Raw genomic sequence first — 23,494 nt, 5'->3', positions numbered from 1 at the left:
TCCATACAGCTTCCTGGTTTCCTCTGTTGCATTTTTGTCACACCGAGTGGTTTCAGATCTTTGGACATAATGTCTTATTGGACAAAGGGAACCAGAGTAGACCCAAAGAAAAAAAATTATTTCATTTATTTAATGGAAAAGGTTTTCAAACAACCATATCGCCGCTGTGAAAAGGTAATTGCCCATTATTACATTACATTATTGGCATTTGGCAGACGCTCTTATCCAGAGCAACGTACAGTTGATTAGACTAAGCAGGAGACAATCCTCCCCTGGAGCAATGCAGGGTTAAGAGCCTTGCACAAGGGCCCAACGGCTTTGCGGATCTTATTGTGGCTACACCGGGATTAGAACCACTGACCTTGCGTGTCCCAGTCATTTACCTTAACCACTACGCTACAGGCCGCCCCGCCCCCTTTAACTTAACTGGTTAAACCACCTTCAGCAGCAATATTTGCAACCAAATGCTTTCTATAATTTCATAAGTCTTTCACATCGCTGTGGAGGACTTAAGTCATTCTTTGGAGAACTGCTTTAATTCAGACACATTGGTAGGTTTTTGAGCATGAACTGCTCGTTACAGGTCCTGCCACATCATCTCTCTTGGGGTCATGTGAATACTTTGACTAGAACACTCAAGCTTCTTTTCAGTGAATCTGATGTGACTTGCTTTTTTTTTTTTTTTTGTTGATTGTCCTTTGGATTTTGTTTTGCTGGATAACCCAGTTACTCTTCAGCTTCAGCTCACTGACCGATAACTGGACATTCTCCTTCATTTTATGGTACATTGCAAGAATCATGGTTCTTTTAATGGTAGCAAGTAGTCCAGATCCTGATGCCACAAAGCATCCCCACACCATCCACTGGCATCAGTGTTTGACTGTTGTGATGTTCTTACTGGTGCACATTCTTTTTCACGGCACTGTATATATAAAGCCAATGGCTCCAAACTAGGAAGCGTCATTTGTGATGACTGGTTTAAAGGAAAACTCTGGGCTTAAAACACCAATAGTGAGAGCCAACTTTCTTATACAGGAAACAATGATGGGTACCATAAGTGTTTCCAGTAATAAAACTGAGAATGATAGACTGAATTGAGGTTTAAGGATGGATGATTGCCATCATCTAAAACAGAGAGAAATACTGCTTCAGCAATCCTTCTTATGCAAAACAAAGGCAAACGAACTATTTCAGTCCACAAAGCCAATCTTTTGCCATAGTTTTTTTCCACAAGATTGTCTAGATATTTAAGTGAAAGCAATTAATCTAGCCAGATAACAATACTGTTTCCATTAACTGTGGCAATCTCTGGGTCTAGAAATGATTTAACTTTGTTTTGTGATCTATAAGTGCATATTCATAATCTCGTTTGCATATTCATAACAGCCGATTGAAATAAGTCAGCCAAACAGTGTGCAGTAGTATCGTCCACATAGAAGTGGGCATGAAATCGAGTTAAGGATGAGATTGTTAATCTAAATGGTAGACCGAACTGGACCCAGTATGGACTGTTATGGAACTCTCTGATCTGCAAAAACTCAAGAGACTCCATTTTTACACTGATGCCCCCAAGATACGTAGTTCTGAAACCATCCATAAACTTTAGAATCAAAACGATACTATATAATCTTCGTAAACAGTGTAAAAACTAAACAATTCTCAGTAGTAGCATTGTGGCTATATCTGCTAGCGTTAGGGAAACAATGTTAGCTATATTTAAACCTTGCATTTTGCCTATATGACATGTCGAATCACAAGAGGAGAATAATTGCACTAGTGTTGGCTTTTTTTGAGGCAGAGCTGGATACATTTTCTAATCCTAAATTACCTCCATCATTGAGTTCAACAGGAACTCAACCATCTCTGTCTCAACCTGAACCTGTCCCTGAAAGTTAGTTGAGGGGAAGGCTGGTCTTGAATGTGGGGATCCAGGAAAGACAGGATGCCCAAGTTTTCTCGGTCCCTTGCTCTGTTCCACTTTTCTCCTTCTCCTCTCTCTCCCCTCCTTTTTATGCTTGTCTCAAATATTTCCAGTTCTTGCTCCTGCTCCTGTGATACAAAATCCAAATGTAACTAGCTGGAAAGAGTAGCGTCCTTTGTTCCCCTAATAATATGTAGGCTATTTTTGGTCACATGGTGTAAATTGTTCCTGAGGAGAAGAGGTCAGACACCTATTTTTCCTCCCTTGCAAGGTCAAGTTGTCCCCTTGTAACTTGTTGAATATACAGTGGTGTATATGTCTCTTATTTTTTTTTCATGTTTGTCACACTTAAATGTTTCAGATCATCAAACAAATTTAAATATTAGTCAGACCACACAAGTAAACACAAAATGCAGTTTTTAAATGAAGGTTTTTATTAAGGGAGAAAAAAAATCCAAACTTACATGGCCCTGTGTGAAAAAGTGATTCCCCCCCCTGTTAAAACATAACTTAACTGTGGTTTATCAAACCTGAGTTCAATTTCTCTAGCCACACCCAGGCCTGATTACTGCCATACCTGTTCTCAATCAAGAAATCACTTAAATAGGACCGGCCTGACAAAGTGAAGTAGACCAAATGATCCTCAAAAGCTAGACATCATGCTGAGATCTAAAGAAATTCAGGGACAAATGAGAAAAAAAGTAATTGAGATCTATCAGTCTGGAAAAGGTTATAAAGCCATTTCTAAAGCTTTGGGACTCCAGCGAACCACAGTGAGAGCCATTATCCACAAATGGCGAAACAGTGGTGAACCTTCCCAGGAGTGGCCAGCCGACCAAAATTACCCCAAGAGCGCAGCGACGACTCATCCAAGAGGTCACAAAAGCCCCACAACAACATCCAAAGAACTGCAGGCCTCACTTGCCTCAGTTAAGGTCAGTGTTCATGACTCCACCACAAGAAAGAGACTGGGCAGAAATGGCCTGCATGGCAGAGTTCCAAGACGAAAACCACTGCTGAGCAAAAAGAACATTAAGGCTTGTCAATTTTGCCAGAAAACATCTTGATGATCCCCAAGACTTTTGGGAAAATACTCTGTGGTCTGACGAGACAAAAGTTGAACTTTTTGGAAGGTGTGTGTCCCATTACATCTGGCGTAAATTTCAGAAAAAACATCATACCAACAGTAAAATATGGTGGTGGTAGTGTGATGGTCTGGGGCTGTTTTGCTGCTTCAGGACCTGGAAGACTTGCTGTGATAAATGGAACCATGCTGTCTACCAAAAAATCCTGAAGGAGAATGTCCGGCCATCTGTTCGTGACCTCAAGCTGAAACGAACTTGGGTTCTGCAGCAGGACAATGATCCAAAACACACCAGCAAGTCCACCTCTGAATGGCTGAAGAAAAACAAAATGAAGACTTTGGAGTGGCCTAGTCAAAGTCCTGACCTGAATCCTATTGAGATGCTGTGGCATGACCTTAAAAAGGCGGTTCATGCTCGAAAACCCTCCAGTGTGGCTGCAGAATTGTTGTAATTCAAAGATGAGTGGGCCAAAATTCCTCCACAGTGCTGTAAGAGACTCATTGCAAGTTATCGCAAACGCTTGATTGCAGTTGTTGCTGCTGCTAAGGGTGGCCCAACCAGTTATTAGGTTTAGGGGGCAATCACTTTTTCACACAGGGCCATGTAGGTTTGGATTTTTTCTCCCTTAATAATAAAGACCTTCATTTAAAAACTGCATTTTGTGTTTACTTGTGTTGTTTAAGTGTGACAAACATGCAAAAAAATAAAATAAAAAATAATATATATATATATATATATATATCTATCTCTATCAGGAAGGGGGCAAACACTTTTTCACACCACTGTAGTACCCACTCATTACATATTGCTGTAACCTTGCCCATCTCCTCTTCCCTTCAGTCAGAGGCGTCTGCTGCTGACTGGTACACCCCTGCAGAACAGTCTGATGGAACTGTGGTCCCTCATGCACTTTCTCATGCCACACGTCTTCCAGTCGCACCGTGAATTCAAGGAGTGGTTCTCAAATCCCCTCACTGGCATGATCGAGGGCAGCCAGGAGTACAATGAGGGCCTGGTCAAGAGGCTCCACAAGGTAGTAGGGCACTTTGCACATTGCTGGGTCCACATTGTGTCCCAGCCCTGGTACTCAAGGGCTAAAGTTGTTACATAAATGTATTATGCATTTGTCCCCCTTCAGGTCCTACGACCTTTTCTCCTGCGAAGAATAAAGGCTGATGTTGAGAAGCAGATGCCCAAGAAGTATGAGCATGTGGTGCGCTGCCGCCTCTCCAAAAGACAACGCTTCCTTTACGATGACTTCATGGCACAAGCCTCGTGAGTGACCAGGACTCGATTTATGTCTGCCTTTGCAAAAGCAATGTATTAGTTAGCCAACAGCTTTTTCCCCCCAATTATTTTTCTTCATGTTTTTAAACGATTGAGAATTGTTGTTAAGCAGTTTTATTTTACAACCTCACATTTTTATGATTTTACATACTCCAAAAAAAGCTTTATAGAATTTCTTTATAGAATTCTCAGATAAGAAATGGACTAAAGGATGCCATCTGCTTATGATGTCATTTCCTTGCTAAAGGATCCTATATATGCACGTACAGTTAAAAACCAATATAATGCGATTGTAAAATGCATAATTGCAAGGTTTTGTTTATACAATATTAGATATTGTATTGTTGTACTCGGGGTATTCTAGCTGCCAACTCGGTAGATAGCTTGGTTGCCTCACAGCAAGATGGTCCTGGGTTCAAATCCTGGCCTGGGCCTTTCTGTGTGGAGTTTGCATGTTCTCCCTGTGTCTGTTTGGGGTTCCTCTGGGTACTCCGGTTTCCTCCCACTATCCAAAGACATGCATTTTAGGCTACTTGGGGAGGTGCAACAGGGCATTGCTGCAAAAGAGCATATGTTATAAATGTATATAATTTATATGCATAAATTATGGTGCAATCACTATAAAACGTCCAAAGTGTTGTGTTCTATATAGCTAATGTTGGCCAGAATTGCCTTACCTACATTTTTCACGATCGTGTAGTTGAACTATTTTTAAAATCAAGTTGAATTGTGCCATAAAAGAAAAATCAGTTAAACCAGTAGCCTATCATATCCATCAGATATTGAAAATGAAAATTCCCTTTTTAAAAGGTCCACATTAATTGCATTACATTATTGGCATTTGGCAGACGCTCTTATCCAGAGCGACGTACAGTTGATTAGACTAAGCAGGAGACAATCCTCCCCTGGAGCAATGCAGGGTTAAATGCCTTGCTCAAGGGCCCAACGGCTACGCGGATCTTATTGTGGCTACACCAGGATTAGAACAACCAACCTTATGTGTCCCAGTCATTTACCTTAACCACTACGCTACAGGCCGCCCACATTTGTCACCACAAAGGTATACATTTTATGCCCGTTCTATTTACAAATTTTCTCATTAACAAACACAACATTTTGGGGACATTTTTTTAATTTAACGAATGGAATGTTCACTAACGAAATTTTACATGGAGAAAAACATTTTTGCTTGGTAAAGTTAGCAGATATTGCAACTGACCCAACTCAATGCTGCCCTCTAGTGCTTGAAACATTTTTACTGGAATTAAATGGTTTCACTCTACCATAGCACATTTACCTGTTTAAACTCAAATGGAAGGCGAAGCTCCGGGATTTGCTTAATTTAACTGTTACTCCAGCCAAAAAGCGAAAATGGATATGGAAATGGAGATTACATTTAAGCATGGAAGAGAGGTAGACTTTATTTACAAACCAAACATTAAATCTGCTAGTTTGTGAGGCAGATGTTTAAATTTCTACTTTTCAGTCCTTGCGATTGCAATGATCATTTCATTTCTTTATAGTGACAGGTGGCTGAGAGGAGCATCACATTAGCCTACATCCATGCCCATTGCTGGCCATAGGCACAACGTTGGCGGCCATGTTTTGGTTACAAACAGTGTTTTTTAAATGGAGTTGCCATTGCAGTTTCAGGCATTATTTTAATTTATTAACCGCACAGATGTTCAGATGGTTTACAAATGACTTAAAATGGGCCTAAAGATTTGTTGTTGTTTTTTTTCCTTTATTGTTACTGCTAGGAACGTATCCCTATTAAATCAATGATAAATGCTGTTCGGTTTATGAACAGTTTCTCAGGAACGTAACCCCTTCGTAATTCGAGGTATACCTGTATTCCAGATTACACACAAAGTGAAATAGCCTTTTTTTACTTTCTTATAGCTCATGAAAATCTAAAATCCAGTATCTCAAAATATTACAAAAGAACAATCAAAATAAGGATTTATAATACAAAAATGTCGACCTTCTGAAAAGTATGTTCATTTATGCACTCTACTTGGTCGGGGCTCCTTTTGCTCGAATTACTGCATCAATGTGGCATGGCATGGAGGCAATCAGCCTGTGGCACTGCTGAGGTGTTATGGAAGCCCAGGTTGCTTTGATAGCGGCCTTCAGCTCGTCTGTATTGTTGGGTCTGGTGTCTCATCTTCCTCTTGACAATACCCCATAGGTTCAGGTCAGGCAAGTTTGGCAGGCCAATCAAGCTCAGTAATACCAAGGTCAGCAAACCAGTTACTAGTAGTTTTGGCACCATGGGCTGGTGCCAAGTCCTGCTGGAAAAGGAAATCATGCTTCCGTCTGCTGACTAGCTTTATGGAGATGCTGAGGTGCTCTAAAATCTCCTGGTAGACAGCTGCGTTGACTCTGGACTTGATAAAAGACAGTGAACCAACACCAGCAGATGACATGGCACCCCAAATCGTCACTGACTGTGGAAAGTTCACACTGGACTACAAGCAACTGTCTGCGCCTCCCCACTCTTCCTCCAGACTCTGGGACCTTGATTTCCAAATGAAATGCAAAATATACTTTTAATCTGAAAAGAGGACTTTGGACCACTGAGCAACGGTCCAGTTCTTTTTCTCCTTAGCCCAGGTAAAACGCTTCTGACGTTGTCTGGTTCAGGAGTGGCTTGACACTAGGAATGTGTGCCCATTTCATGGACACGTCTGTGCATGGTGGCTCTTGGTGCACTCCAGCCTCAGTCCACTCCTTGTGAAGCTCCCCCAAGTTCTTGAATCTGCTTTACTTGACAATCCTCTCAAAGTAATCCCTGCACCGGGGACCGGGGTTCGATTCTCGGTCCTGCCAAAAGCCAAGTTTGGCCGGCTCACGTGGAGCAGCAATAATTGGCTCGCTGCTCCAGAGGGAAGGACTTGGCAGGCTTAGTAGATCGCCGCACAAAAACAAGCACCTCGAGCGCCTCGGAATCACGGTCATGACTTGTGAGACGAGACGGCTTGAAGAAGGCGTGTCACTCTCCTGCCGGCCGCCGAGGGACGGGGTGTGGGCGGTGTATCTAACACTAGCTCTAATTGAAAAAAGGAAAAGGAAAAAAATGAGTAAGTATTGCCTGTTGCTCTGTCCTGCCTCTCTGTCCCAAGCTCAGTCTCCGCTATCGATGGCAACTGATTGGGAAGATCATAAAAAATACGTACAATAATACCATCTTGTACGCAATATATTGATTGAGGTGCATTGATTTAAGTTTTTGTCAAATACCCAACCCCCAACAAGTCAAACGCATTCCATAATTTCACATGCTATTATTCAAAAGCAGGCTAGCTCCTTACTTATACGCATACTGAATAATAAGATATTTTGAGAATGTATTTACATGCTCACTGATATAAAATGGGGTCGCGTCACTAAAAATGTCCTTTGTGTTGTCAGCAGTGTTTCCCGTGGTCTTCCTCAGAAATATTCATTCAGGTGAAAGATTGCTTGGAACTCCTCCGAAGGAAGTCCTCTATTTAGATGTAGGCATTTTTTTGATGCAAAATCCCAAGAACTGTTTTTGCCAATGCACAACAGACTCATTTTGGAAATGACAGTGGATCGCAATCAGAGAATACTGTTGTGGAAACGAATAATATAAGAAGTTTCAGAAATTACAATTAATAGAATTGGGGATGTGAGAACAAAAGCGATTATTAATAAACTAAAGAAGGTTTTGAAGTGTTTTACAAAACTAAAAACTGCAGTTAGTAGGCTTAGATGAAAGCCAGTAAGATCAGATGGTTATATGGCACAGTGGTATAAAGAATTAAAAATTAAAAAATTTGTTAACTCCTGTTATACCACTCACCCTGAAGTGAGCTTTAGAAAAAGGCGCAAATGCCACCCAGCCGAAAGGAGGTGATAATCTCAGCTATACCGAAAAAGATTTACCTCCATCATGGCCCAACAAGACGACATATGGATCATATACAAAAAAATTGACAAAATCAAAGGAATAACATGGTGGTTGGTCGCACTTTCTAGGTTTTTATATGCGGTTTGCACAAGAGGGCATTGAAGAAACACAATGAAAGTATCAAAGATCTCAATTCTTTCGTTTTGGAGAATGTTGAGAATGTTCTCCTTGTATGTGTCACACGAGGATAACCACTTCCCTTATCCCTCCCCTATAACTTGTGACCCATAGTTTGCACCGCTGGCCTTTTAAGGACTATTAGACTTTCTGGTTATATTCATTTATAATATACACTTAGTGAGTAATTAGGTATTTATTAGACTTACAGTAAATCCTCAAATTGTGTCTGGGATTCTATTTCAAGCCGGGCCTCGGATAATTGCCGGGGGCGTGACCGATTCGGACAAATAAAGGCCGGCCCCCAAATACAAGCCGGGGTAATATTGCCTACCAGTAGGGCTATCAGTCCATGAGCACTAGAAGACATTGTTTCGATTTAACTCAATGAAATAAAAGAGCTCTTAATATTTTATATTGTTGGTTGGTTTAATACTGTTGCCAATGAAAAGTCGTTGTCCTACACCATGGGTCTCCAACACGTTGCTCTCAAGCTACCAGTCGCTTGCCGCCCCCTTCTAAGTAGCTTGCCAAAGGCTGAAGCAGTATACGTTTAAACACAATTGTTGCCGCGAGGCATTCCAGCCTACGAATTTAATAAAAAGTAAATCAGGCAAAATTAAAAATTAACTCAATTTAGGCTACTTGGCTACGCAATAAGGTTTCCATGTATTTACAGCACAGCGCACGTTCAATGAATGAATGAAAGCGGCTGCCTTGGCTCGCAATAAACAGACAGGTGGAAATCCCGACAGTCTTTCAACTACATAAAACTTAACAGTGAACCATCAAATACCCCCCAGATTTCAGTGCCCATCAGTCCCAACATTTAGCAATAGAATCAAACAGTCCAAAAGTAAATGAAATCCCAAACCAAAGCGAAAATCTTTTGATAGCCTACCGGTATGCTGCTCCAAACGAAACGCATGTCTCACAATAAAACGCACTTTAGGAAAAAAAGATCCTTAACTTGCTGTTATCTACGCTAATTTGTTATTGTTCATGAAGGCGTGTCTGGCAAGTTATTTTATGGATTCTGGACTTGCATGTGATTTATTGTGTTTGAGAATATTTGCAATAAACTAAGTCTGTTAAGACCGCCACTATGACTTACCAAACAGTGTTTCCTGATTAGCCTACACTAATTGATTTCTGAACGGTTACAGGAAGTGTTGAACAGTGTTGGCCCACTTTAAGTGTAGCCTTTTACTTTATTTCTAAGAATAAAATTCTAAGCCTAATAAGAAATAAAGGCCTGCCTCGAATACAAGCCTGCCCCAAATAAAGGCCTGTGCTTGTGCAGCCTAAGTAAATAAAAGACCCCAGACACAATTTGAGGATTTACGGTATTTTTTTTACTTCTGCTGTAGCCTATCCACTTCGAGTTATGGTGCATTGTGTTCAGAGATGCTGTTCTGCATACCCCTGTTGTAATGTGTGATTATTTGCATTACTGTCATTTTTTCCTCTCAGCTTTGGCCAGACTGATCAAAGCTTTCTCCTCTGATCTCTCTCATTAACAAGGTGTTTCTGTCTTTTTTGCGCCATTCTTTGCAAACTCTAGAGGCTAGTGTGCGTGAAAATCAGCAGATCAGCAGTTTCTGAGATACTCAAACCACCCTGTCTGCCCCCAACAGTCATTCCACAGTCAAAGTCAGTTAGATAAGATTTTTTTTCAGCAAAAGTATTGGGTTTGCATATTTTGCAGCTTTATTCCAAAATGGAATAAATTCATTTTTTTCCTCAAAATTCTACACACAACACCCCATAATGACAACATGAAATAAAATTTTTTTTTTTTAACTTTTGCAAATTTATTTAAAAAAAAAAAAAACGAAGAAATTGCATGTACATAAGTATTCACAGCCTTTGCCATGAAGCTCAAAATTGAGCTCAGGTGCATCCTGTTTCCACTGATCAACCTTGAGATGTTTCTACAGCTTAATTGGAGTCCTCCTGTGGTAAATTCAGTTGATTGGACATGATTTGGAAAGGCACACACCTGTCTATATAAGGTCCCACAGTTGACAGTGCATGTCGGAGCACAAACCAAGCATGAAGTCAAAGGAATTGTCTGTAGACCTCTGACACAGGATTGTCTCGAGGCACAAATCTGGGGAAGGGTACAGGAAACCAGGCACCGCTCATCACCTGGCCAAGTGAAGCATGGTGGTGGCAGCATCATGCTGTGGGGATGTTTTTCAGTGGCAGGAACTGGGAGACTAGTCAGGATTGAGGCAAAGATGAATGCTGGATGAAAACCTGCTCCAGAGCGCTCTTGACCTCAGACTGGGGTGACGGTTCATCTTTCAGCAGGACAACGACCCTAAGCACACAGCCAAGATATCAAAGGAGTGGCTTCAGGACAACTTTGTGAATATCCTTGAGTGGCCCAGCCAGAGCCCCGTCTTGAATCTGATTGAACATCTCTGGAGAGATCTGAAAATGGCTATGCACCGACACTCCCCATCCAACCTGATGGAGCTTGAGAGGTGCTGCAAAGAGGAATGGGCGAAACTGCCCAAAGATAGGTGTACCAAGCTTGTGGCATCATATTCAAAAAGACTTGAGGATGTAATTGCTGCCAGAGGTGCATCATCAAAGTATTGAGCAAAGGCTGTGAATACTTATGTACTTGTGATTTCTTCGTTTTTTATTTTTAATAAATTAGCAAAAATTTCAAAAACTTTTTGGGGTGTTGTGTGTAGAATTTCGAGGAAAAAAATGAATTTATTCCATTTTGGAATAAGACTGTAACATAACAAAATGTGGAAAAAGTGAAGCGCTGTGAATACTTTCCGGATGCACTGTATATAGCACTTTTTACAATACAAGATTGTCACAAAGCAGCTTTACAAAGAACCCAGGCCTGAGACCCCCTCAGAGCAACAGTGGCAAGAAAAAAAACTCCCTGACTTAACAGAAAGAAATCTTGAGCACCATATGCACCTGACCATGAACAACATGGTGATAAAACGTAGCTATAGCTCAGATCAAGAAGTAGATCAGGTTCTATTCACCAGCCAGGTGTGGTATGATTTGACGATCGCTAGCTCTGAGCTATGATATAAGCGTAATAAGTATAAGTATAATAAGCGCTGCTATAGCATAATGTGCTAATGTTAACTTGCATCTGCATCAGTCCCTATTTTCTTCTCTTTAAAAACTCATCCACCAATGGGAACAATATCATCTTTTAATTATATTCATGTTCACAAAGCTGAATAACTGCACTGGATAACACCTGGAAGAAGCTGCCTAGCCTACACAAGAAAAGCAGCCACTCTTAACCAGGTGTTCTAGATAATCTTGGCATCTCAGCCCCATTTCTCCTTTTCTGCATGGCTTCCTACTTATGTATGTGTCTCTGTGTGTCTTTATCAGTACTCGGGAGACTCTGGCAAGTGGACACTTCATGTCTGTGATAAACATCCTGATGCAGTTGCGAAAAGTGTGCAACCACCCCAACCTATTCGACCCCCGGCCCATACACTCACCCTTCATCACTGCTCCCATACTCTTCTGCACTGCTTCCATTGTGCTGCAAGCTCTGGAGAAATCGGCTTTCAAGGTGAGTATGGTGGCTCAAGTTCAAGTGTAGGCAGTAATCTTATTATCTGATTGTGCTTTTTTTCATGTCACCCTTCTCAAATTTGTTCTGGGTGGAATAGTGTATACTGCCCCAGTGCCCATTGTACAGTGTCATGATATGCACTGAGGTATTTCTCTCCCCTAGTGCTGTGACCTGTCCATGTTTGACCTGGTGGACCTGGAGGGGCATGTGTCCAGGTATCAGGCAGATGTCTTTCTGCCTCGCAGGAAGGTAACACCCAGGCTGGTGCAAGAGATCATGGACTCCCCAGATCCTCCACCACGACCCAAACCCGTTCGCATGAAGGTCAACAGGTATTTATTCTTTCAAGTTGTAAATCCTTATATTTATATAGGAAAAATACTGATTACTGTCATCTTTACCAGGGTGTTTACACAAAGTATTAAACTGAACTGTTTTTGACGGCCTACTTTAACTTTAATTTCTGAAATTGAAGGTTTTCCAGGGAAAAAGTCCCATAGGAATGAATGGTGGAATGTTCCGTTTCAACCGTGGTGACAACTTTTCTTACAAGTTTTATAAACTGCAATTACTCATTACTTTACACTACTTGCATATACTACACTACTTGCTGATTCTCACAATGTTAACGACTTTTGGTTAGTCCTTATACTTTTTGAATTTTGAGCATTTGTTTGAGAGCAGCTTTCTTCACACTGTACCCTCATTCTAGCAGTTCAGCCAATCCGATATTGAGCAGGTGGCGTATGTTCCCAGGTGAGATATGCGGGCACTAATCCACAGCAGTCTTGACGTACTTAGTTTCCAACAGTAGAGGGACAGCATTACAAGAAGCATTCCTTATTGTGAAAGATCTGAGAAGTCTGTTTCCGGAAGTAACCAACAGTACAAAAAATTGTGCGCATTTGTGAATAATTAAAGATTGTGCATGCACTCAGTGATCCAGACAAGCGATCACTGAAACTCTACAGTGGGGCAAAAAAGTATTTAGTCAGCCACCAATTGTGCAAGTTCTCCCACTTAAAAAGATGAGGCCTGTCATTTTCATCATAGGTATACCTCAACTATGAGAGACAAAATGAGAAAAAAGAAATCCAGAAAATCACATTGTCTGATTTTTAAAGAATTTATTTGCAAATTATGGTGGAAAAGAAGTATTTGGTCAATAACAAAAGTTCATCTCAATACTTTGTTATATACCCTTTGTTGGCAATGACAGAGGTCAAACGTTTTCTGTAAGTCTTCACAAGGTTTTCACACACTGTTGCTGGTATTTTGGCCCATTCCTCCATGCAGATCTCCTCTAGAGCAGTGATGTTTTGGGGCTGTCGCTGGGCAACACAGACTTTCAACTCCCTCCAAAGATTTTCTATGGGGTTGAGATCTGGAGACTGGCTAGGCCACTCCAGGACCTTGAAATGCTTCTTACGAAGCCACTCCTTCGTTGCCCGGGCGGTGTGTTTGGGATCATTGTCATGCTGAAAGACCCAACCACGTTTCATCTTCAATGCCCTTGCTGATGGAAGGAGGTTTTCACTCAAAATCTCACGATACATAGCCCCATTCATTCTTTCCTTTACACGGATCAGTCGTCCTGGTCCCTTTGCAGAAAAACAGCCCCAAAGCATGATGTTTCCACCCGCATGCTTCACAGTAGGTATGGTGTTTTTTGGATGCAACTCAGCATTCTTTCTCCTCCAAACACGACAAATTGAGTTTTTACCAAAAAGTTCTATTTTGGTTTCATCTGACCATATGACATTCTCCCAATCCTCTTCTGGATCATCCAAATGCTCTCTAGCAAACTTCAGACGGGCCTGGACATGTACTGGCTTAAGCAGAGGGACACGTCTGGCACTGCAGGATTTGAGTCCCTGGCGGCGTAGTGTGTTACTGATGGTAGCCTTTGTTACTTTGGTCCCAGCTCTCTGCAGGTCTTTCACTAGGTCCCCCCGTGTGGTTCTGGGATTTTTGCTCACCGTTCTTGTGATCATTTTGACCCCATGGGGTGAGATCTTGCGTAGAGCCCCAGATCGAGGGAGATTATCAGTGGTCTTGTATGTCTTCCATTTTCTAATAATTGCTCCCACAGTTGATTTCTTCACACCAAGCTGCTTACCTATTGCAGATTCAGGCTTCCCAGCCTGGTGCAGGTCTACAATTTTGTTTCTGGTGTCCTTTGACAGCTCTTTGGTCTTGGCCATAGTGGAGTTTGGAGTGTGACTGTTTGAGGTTGTGGACAGGTGTCTTTTATACTGATAACGAGTTCAAACAGGTGCCTTTAATACAGGTAACGAGTGGAGGACAGAGGAGCCTCTTCAAGAAGTTACAGGTCTGTGAGAGCCAGAAATCTTGCTTGTTTGTAGGTGACCAAATACTTATTTTACCGAGGAATTTACCAATTAATTCATTAAAAATCCTACAATGTGATTTCCTGGATTCTTTCCCCCCATTCTGTCTCTCATAGTTGAAGTGTACCTATGATGAAAATTACAGGCCTCTCTCATCTGTTTAAGTGGGAGAACTTACACAATTGGTGGCTGACTAAATACTTTTTTGCCCCACTGTATATACTATTGCTTGTTATCCAAGCGAAGAATACAAATCTGAGTTGCAAATCTGATAGCAAACTGGCATTGTTTTATAACTAGATGTATAGTCTTTGCTTGGATAATAAGCAATAGTATACAGAGTTTCGGGCTTAGGATATGTCTACTGAGCATGCGGGTCAAGACTTGCTGCATTCTCCGGTCGTTTGTGATTTACGGTATGTTATTTGAGTGATTTTTATCTGCATTATTTTATATCCTGGGCTACTGTCGGTTAGATTAGACAATTAGTCAATAGTTTTAGCTGACTTACCGTGGAACTGAAAATGCTGATTCAGAACTCCTCATTGTGAAAATTGCAACAAACTAAAGGAGAGGATTTCAGTCCTGGAGGGGAAGATTTCTGTTCTACACTCAATCAAGGAAGATGAGTTGTTTTTAGAATCACTTCTGGTGTCCTGAGGAGCCGATGCTGCCTCGCTGCACTGCACCAAGGCCAAGCTCCCTGTGTCGGAGTTGTTTTCCGGGGAATGGCCCCGGGTGGGGCCAGACCTAAGGTCTGCAGCACGCCAGCTACCACCGCTTCCTGGACAAATGTCCCACTGGGCCGCTGACAGGATAGACGCACTTCCCTCCTTCCCTCCAGTCCCCAAGGAACTTCGACTGACGAGTGCTTTTCAAGCACTGGACAGGCTCTCACAGCCTTTGGGAGAACTCCAAGACCTAAGCACACTCTGGGATCCAGCTGCTTCTGGCGGTCCGTGCGCTCCTCCCGGCCTCCAGTGGCCAGTGCTCTTCCACAAGGAACGACCAGCATAGGATGCTGCAGGAGGCCGTCAGCAGTCACTCCGGAGGTCCCTCCTGGGCTGAGTCTCGCTGCACAGTCTGACCAGGCTGATCACCAGCAGACTGCAGCTGGAGTGCAAAACCCTGTTACCCGTCACAATCAGCTGGCTCCTCCGTTAACTTGAATTATTTGTGACTCTATTAGAAACGTTAGATGCAAAGGGACTCTTACCTTTTGCTTCCCTGGTGCTAGAGTGTTGGACAAAATATCGGACATAATCAAATCCCACCCGGATGCCGAGAAGATTATTTGACATATTGGAACAAATGACACTTCGCCAGCAGTCCAAATTTCTAAAAAGGGATTTTTGTCAACTGTTCAACTTTCTGAACAGCCTTAACATAAGGGTGCAAGGGTTCTTTATGCTATGGCATGCAGGATTCTTTATTTGCTACAAGTAAAGTATCCTGCAGCTCCTGCCCTAACAAATGGTCTGTGAAACATTGAAATAGAAATGTTGACCTACTGGGGTGTCTCTGTTACTAATCTTATACCAATCCATATTCAGCCACCTGATATGATTTTAACGGTCTCATCTGTAGTGTTAACACCAGTTGCCTTTCAAACACTTAAATGTGGATTGGGAATACTGTGTCTGAACGTAAGGAGTTTTTTAAAATCAAAAATAGATTTTATTCGGGCTTTGGTGCCACAGAGCAATCCTGATGTATTTCTTGCTACTGAATCTTGGTTAAATATTTCTGTGTCGGACAAGGAAATAACAATGTATGGTTATTGTGTTTTTAGATGTCACAGGAAAAAGAGAGGAGCAGGGGTAGTGATGTTTGTTAAATCCACACGCTATTCTTATTATCCTCCTCTATTCTTGAGCAGTTTGAGTGTCTTGTTATTAAAATAGACATGGGTTGTACAAGTATTACACTACACTAATATCCTGTCCACTCATGCCCACACTGAATTAGTTGTCGTGGGTGATTTTAACAGATTGGCTATCACCGTCCTCAAACTATTTTAAAGAGTTCTGCGATTGCCTAATTTTGACACAACTTATACCGGAGCCTACGCGACCAAATTTTTAAGATTTAACTGGGTCGGCTTTGATTGATCTAATTTTGACAAATAGACCACACAAGTACGCTCTGAGTGGCATCTTTCCTTTGGATTTTAGTGATCACTGCCCAGTAGCATGTATTAGAGACATGAAAGCTTCAAAAAGGCCACCATGTTTTATTACTAAAAGAAATTGTAAAGATTTCTGTGAGCAGGGCTTCCTGCGCAGTATATTTTGGAGTGATTTAAGCTTTGCTGGTTTTCCAGAACCTGACCTAGCATTGTCTCACTTTACTACTGTATTTAATTGTGCTGTGGATGAGCATGCTCCAGTTAAGAGACTAAGGGTAAAAAATAGAAGCGATGCTTGGTTTTTGAGTGCTTTATCCACTGAACTCAAGGATGAAGCATTGGTTAAAACAAGGGAAACCCAGACGCAATCTGACTGGCAGGTTTTAAAAAAAACTAAGAAATAAATGCTGCTCACTGATTAAACATTCAGATTTAGCCTTTTTTTTAGCGGCTGGAAATATAGACAAATCTGACCTCAGCTCTAGGTCTTTCACAAATTCTCCAAAACTTAGGGTATTGTTTACATTTAGGGAATTTACTGTGAACGAGGTCCTATTAGAATTAAAATGCATAGATCTCAATAAATCCGCTGGAGTGGTTCATTATCGACCGGGACTATTCCCAGTGTATGGAAAGCTGCTCATGTTCTTCTTTTGGCAATAGCCGACTGATTAAGATATGCTAATCATCGTTACCTGACATTAGGCCTGTGTTTTGATTGACGGTTTGTCAGACATTATCTTGGCTTGTTTTTTGTTTGCTATCATTTTATTTGATGCCATAGTTGGCCTATGCCTCCTTTTCGGTTAAAACTGGTTTGTTCAATAAAAAATATATAGTTGAGAAAATGACTGGTGTTTCAGCTATTCAAACATTCTGCCTTGCACATTTGAACTTGGACTACTTGGTTGTGACCAGCCTAATATTGAATATATTATTTATGCAATTTTGACACCTACAGGATCCATTTGGAACTGCAGAAACACTTCACTATTGTATGCTTAACATTGGGATGAATAATGTTGTTTTATTCAGAACGAGTATTTGCATACTTGTTCAGAAACACCAAGTATTTGAAGCCTGAAAACTGATTCGGGCCAGCACTAATATGAACCATAAAGTTAAACATGCTCACTCATGGACAGTATTTTCATGTTTTTAAGGTTCACCAAATGCATTCACAATTCCTTTCTATGACAAAAATCTATCCAGAGCTTACTGCAAACATTAGCTGATTATTATGAACGTTAACTTAACGTTCAGTAAACAAATACAGCCGACGGTAGCTGTTGATGTTCTCTTCTAAAGCTAGACCAGGATGTAACATTACAAGCAATATATTATTGACTTTAACTTGGTCAGTAGAGCACTTGATTACCACTATAGGATCGATTTCAATCTTTAAAAGTGATATATCGAGATGCCAGCGCTAAGGAGGTTAAGTGCTGCGGTGGAAGATATACCCTTTACCAGGGGTGCGGTACTGGGGTTTGTACCAGTCCTCAAGGTCCAGTCTCCTACTGGGTTTTGTTCCAACCTATTGCCTTGTGTTTAATATACTGACACCTCTATAAATTACGCTGGTTCAAGCCTGTACTACAGCACTGTAAAATCATTAGGATACATTTGCAGTCTGCAGCTGTAGCCAGTACTCATACACCTATCGGATAAGATATGATTGAGTCAATTAAATAATTAAGATTGGAGTAGGCACAAAATCCTGAAACGGATCGGCCCTTGTTGTGCACCCCTGCCCTATACCCTCACATTTGTGTGAAAAGCAAACCCTTAACCATTTTTAGATCATGGGCAATATTGGTACAAATGACTTTGCTGCCTGTTACATGCCGAAATGTAATGCGACTGCCCCTACTTTCGGAACCTCGTAAAAATGTTTTGCCAGCCAGCGAAATCTTTTCCGCAGAGGCAAACCGCCAAGTGATACATGAACCCACTGTACATGGAAATGGAAATCCTCATCTGCAGAAAGAGAACTTTTACTTTCACTTCTTGAAACATCTTTGTTAATAAATTGAAATATGGCCTGAAGTGATAATGTTTCTTATGGGCATGTTGGTGAAGAATTGCACTTCAGTGGGGTGTGTTCCCAGTCTTTATGCGTTTTCAGCTGGTGGGCTGTTATCATCTTACAATGTTCATTCCCTCCCTCACACTTAGAAGGCGGCAGGTTCAGCTCCGCCAACCACAGATTGTGTACATACCACTTCGCAGGCAGCTTTTCTTGAATGTATTTATAAAATGCATCTGTTACTGAGGTAGCTAGTTTGCTAAACCCATCTCAAGTAGTTTTCTAGCTAACTAACTAAAGTAAATCTCCCCAGAACACCAGACTTTCCACACTCCAAAAACCTTCTAGCTCACGTCAGAATCGGAAGTGTGCACCATGCTCAAGCAATCAAGCAAGAGCACTGATCATTTGCTTTTATTTTCCATGTCTTGGAGAGGACTCGGGTATAGTGCAGAGGAGGACCAAGGTTATTTTCAGACTCTTAACACGTTTCCCTATCTTCCTGCACTTAGTGAGGGGTGTGTGCATCTGTATGTTTAGGTGTATAATTTTTTGGCATTTGTAACCCATTTTTGTGTTTGACAGGATGTTTCAGCCATTACCCAAGACAGACGGACGGACAGTGTTGCTTGTTAACAGGCCCTCTGGTCCTGAGCTTGGGACTTCTTTTGCCCCACAACCTCCTGTGGGCATAGATTCAGTTCATTCAGCAACAGCTGTGCAACCAGCCCCTCAGGGTAAGGTCTGCAAGCAGTGAAACGTAGAGAGTACAAAAGTTTATTTGAACATTTATGGAGGTCACATTGGTTCCTCACATTGGTAAATTCATTCACAGGTCCATATTTTTCGGCCATTTTTGTTTCTAATACTCAATGTTTTAAATGTGTTTTAAATTCCAAATATCAACCAGTAATCAAAATTGAATTTTGGGCTTGCCCTTTGGGTTCATCCCAAACCTGGATTACTGAGAGAGTTCAGAGTAAAACCCAGAACAGCTGTTTTTACTTGAGCCTACTAGAGCAAATATCACTGGCAACCAAACTACCAGAATCTTACGTATTGACACTAATTGAATTTTCCCACTGTGAAACACCTACTAAAGTACTTTCTCTACTGCACAGTTACTGTGTCCACAGTAGCTGCCACCACCCTACCACCACCACCCCCTGTGCCTCTGGGCATTCCTGCATCAGTTGCAATGTGTGCCGGGTCAGGTGCCCCTGTGCGGCAAGGACCTCTTGTTCCTGTTATGTCTGTGCGCCCCCCAGCTGGCTCTAGCGCCTCTCCTTCACCAAACTTCAGTCCTCCACCCTCCAGCACCATGACTCAGAGGGTTCTACTGAGCCCGGACATGCAAGCCCGTCTGCCTTGTGAGTAACTTTCATATTACCAGGGTTGCAGTAATAATGCAGTGTGAATATAAGCAGTTGTAGTATAGTATAGTAGCAGAACAACAGCGTGTGTGTGTTTGAAAATCAGGCCTGTACACATTCTTCATGACTGTAAAACATAAAATTCTGCAGCTTACTTTTTCTTTCATTAAAACATTTCCAATATCCCCACACAGTTATTTGCCTCAGGATGCCTGATGACATTTTAATGGATATAATTGAAGCACTCGCGCTGTACTAATAACAAGTTGTTCCTGTCTCTCACATTCAGCTGGGGAGGTAGTCAGCATCGCTCAGCTGGCTTCCCTGGCAGGCCGGCCTGTGTCTTCCTGCCAGGGCAGTAAGCCAGTGACCTTTCAGCTGCAGGGCAACAAACTCACTCTCTCTGGAGCCCAACTCCATCAAGTTGCAATGGCACAGCCCCGCCCTGTCCAGGGTCAGTACAGTGCTCTCACTCACCATTATTCTGTTCTTTCTTTTTGAGAAAAGTGGCTGACACCACTGTTTGAAGCATTTCTGAGTCCTCATCACTAAAATAAGGACCAGTAATGTGCAGTAAAACCTCAGAGATACAAACAATTGGTGCAAAGTGATTAACCTGTTAATTAAACTGGAAGTAGTATATGCAGCAATGCATTATTTGTATGAATTATCACTTTCACACAAAAACAAAGCACTTTACATTGATTATAAGAAAATACTTGAAATAGTATTTAATTGGACAAGTGGACATGTTACATTCCATTATTTATTTGGCAGACTTATCCTAACAGACTGGAGCAGACTGAAGTAACATACCAAAGTAACATTGAATTGTACCTAATCTGACCTGTGTTCTGTCCCAGTGAACTCCTCCCTAGCCATGAAATTGGTTTCCAAAAGAAGGCTCAGATCACAAATGACTGATCTACCATTATTACTGCTTCATTCATATCTCCAAGGTTCTACAGAATTTTCAAATGATCCTGGTAAATGTGCAAATGTGAGCAGTGAACAGTTGTCTGGTTTGTTGTCAAACAAAATAATTCAGCCCATCTACATTGCAACCATTGGAAGGCCTTAAGCTGTGATACCTTAACTCTGTAGGGAATGTCGTTCATCTGCTGTCCAGTGGAGGGCAGCACCACCTGATCAACCAGCCTGTAGCTGTGATTCAGACGGTCAGTCAAGGAGGGGGCAGCACAGTCAACACTCACCCTCCCCCAGCCCCATCTGGACCTCCTGGTCTAGCGCTGCCTCTCAACACTGCACAAGGTACAATGCTGTTTCTCCTGCATTTTAGTTTTAATTCACAACTGTACTGAATGTGCGGAGGAAGATTACCATATTCAAACATTGTAGAGTTGTTTTTATTCAGGCAATAACCACTTAATGGAAACTGGCCAAACAATGGGCGTTGTTTAAAAACTGTTTTTGTCTGTGGCACTTAAAACGCTTCACAGGTGTTGGGGCTGTCAAATTATTAAAATGGTTGATGTTCAAAGAAGCTAGGAAACTATTTTGAGTATCCGTGTAAACTACAGAATAACACAGAAAGGGTTTGAAGTTTGAAAGTCTTTACTCTTACTATTTAGTTGATACTGTATGAAGGAAACAAACTCACCTTCTTTCTTAAAATAGATGTGCACATCACTTTTTAACACATTTCCTTATCTAGTTAAGGGCAACACATTTTGTGTTACTTTCAACAGTTGGCTTTGTAGCACATAAATTGTATATTTGTAACACAAAAGTAGCTACTTTGATGCTAAATTTGTTTATCGCATCATTTTGAGTGTTCTCATGCAAGTTCTTAATTCCGCAATAGCTTAGCCAATCTTTAATTAAAAGTACCAAACTTAAAAAATTGTTACATAATCGGTATACTGAAAATTCTTGTAAGCTGAATAGTTTGGTGCTAAATAATTTTAAGTAATGAACGCACTAAGGAAAAGTTGAAATTGAATGGAAGCTTTACATTTCTTCCTGCTATTAAGAAAATATGAATTAAAAAAAAAAACTGTGGTTAACCTGTAAATCAGATTGGTTTTGTTTTGTCGGCTGAGCCTGTTGCTGTGCCAGTTAAGTTGTTAACAGTTTGCTTGAGATTGAGAAGCTGTTGGCAAGCCACAGTTTTTTTATTTTTATTTTTATTTTTTTATTTTTTTATTTTTTTTTCCCTCTCCTCCTCTTTCTTTCTGTGGTAAACAGCCTGAAATCAGTTGCAGTTTGATTTTGTGATTAAACATCACAAAATGTTCAGGTCTTGCAGCAGTTCCTATATTCGATATGTACTGCTTTGATTGAAGGTAACCTCTTCTAGATACATTAATTGGTTACAATGTAATTTTCAGCAGCAAACTGTATTTGGCATAGGTGGCAGTGTAAGTCCTAAAACTGTCAAAAGTGTTTTTTTATTCCGAAGAACTCTCTCAAGCCCTGTAACCGTCCTATATTCTCATTGGCTTTAGGGAGTACTGCTTGCATTTCACTGTGTGCATTTGCTCAGGAGTGCTCCCTCAAGGCAACAAAATAAGAAAATAAGGAACCGCTATATTCTCAGTTTAATAAAATACAGTGCAGTCTAAGATTTTTTACACTTTCTGTTTCTCGCTCTGTACTCCAGCAAACAAACTGGTTGTATGCTGACTTTCATATTGGGTGAACCCAATCAATTGTAGCAATTACTGTCCTCAATTTTAGGGGACCAAAATTAATTGGACAAAATAATGGTTAAATGGTCATCTTATTCAATATTTTCTTGCGAATCCTTTGCAATCAATGACTGCCTGAAGTCTACGACATCACCAGACATCACCTTCCCTGTTGACGCTCCGGCCCGCCTGTATTGCAGCCCTCTTCAGCTCCTGCTTGTTTCGATATCCATTTGCCTTCAGTCTGGATTTCAGCAAGTGAAATGCATGCTCAGTTGTTTTGACATCAGGTGATTGACTTGGCCAGTGAAGAACATTCCAGATTTTGGCCCGAAAAAAACAAATGCATCAATCAGTTTTGATGCATTTGCTCTTGGGACCTAGCGGACAAGAGGTTTCTGCATATGTTGGCATTCATCATGCTTCTGCTGTCAGCAGTGACATCATCAATGAACATGAGCCAGTTAGCTGGCTCCAGTGGTAGCTATATGTGCCAAAGCCATAACACTACATCCACCATGTTTGACAGATGATCATGCTTTAGATCATGAGCTGTTCCTGTTGAGGTTAATTTATTTGTACTCAAGTGATGGTAGTGCAGGCTATTTATAGTATTCAAAATGAAAAAAAGAACAAACACTGAGGTTGCCATAAACTCGGCAAAGCCTGAACTAATGAAGAGAATCACAGACAATAGTCTTATGGTACAAAAAGCACATAGTACCATACGTACTTGCTCATCTTTCTCGGCCTTCCTATCAGTGCCAACGAAGCGCCTTATATAGCCCAGCCCCAACTACCCTTCTTGGAGCACCCCATTTACCTTGCCAAGACGGGTCAAATAAAAACAAGAAAATAAGACGAGCGAAGAAGGCAAATATAACTGATTAATAGCTAATCAAAACACAAATAATGAAATAAACAGTCATCTTGATGATGGCCTTCCTCCAGTTGCTGAGTTCTTCTCGCACTGGTTTGCCTGATGGGACCCCGGGACTAGAGATGGATCTGATGCCGAATATCTGCCATCCTCCCTAGCTT

The 23,494-nt window shown here is 41.3% G+C and overlaps 1 protein-coding gene across 3 annotated transcripts in view; it reads left to right on the top strand.

The window, feature by feature from the left end:
* Positions 1 to 23,494, top strand: part of srcap (Snf2-related CREBBP activator protein) — a 153,077-nt gene that overhangs the window by 81,913 nt on the left and 47,670 nt on the right. For all 3 annotated transcript variants that reach the window (XM_061231270.1, XM_061231271.1, XM_061231272.1), the window contains 8 exons: positions 3,847 to 4,039; positions 4,145 to 4,281; positions 11,732 to 11,918; positions 12,084 to 12,253; positions 19,015 to 19,166; positions 19,551 to 19,799; positions 20,092 to 20,256; positions 20,907 to 21,074. In XM_061231270.1, the coding sequence (XP_061087254.1) occupies positions 3,847 to 4,039; positions 4,145 to 4,281; positions 11,732 to 11,918; positions 12,084 to 12,253; positions 19,015 to 19,166; positions 19,551 to 19,799; positions 20,092 to 20,256; positions 20,907 to 21,074 (1,421 nt within the window). The remainder of the gene's footprint in view (positions 1 to 3,846; positions 4,040 to 4,144; positions 4,282 to 11,731; positions 11,919 to 12,083; positions 12,254 to 19,014; positions 19,167 to 19,550; positions 19,800 to 20,091; positions 20,257 to 20,906; positions 21,075 to 23,494) is intronic.

Source organism: Conger conger, chromosome 2 (assembly GCF_963514075.1).
Source record: "Conger conger chromosome 2, fConCon1.1, whole genome shotgun sequence".
Lineage (NCBI taxonomy): Eukaryota > Metazoa > Chordata > Actinopteri > Anguilliformes > Congridae > Conger > Conger conger.
Note: the sequence above shows the minus strand (reverse complement) of the source record. Positions and strands in the feature narration are given on the sequence as shown.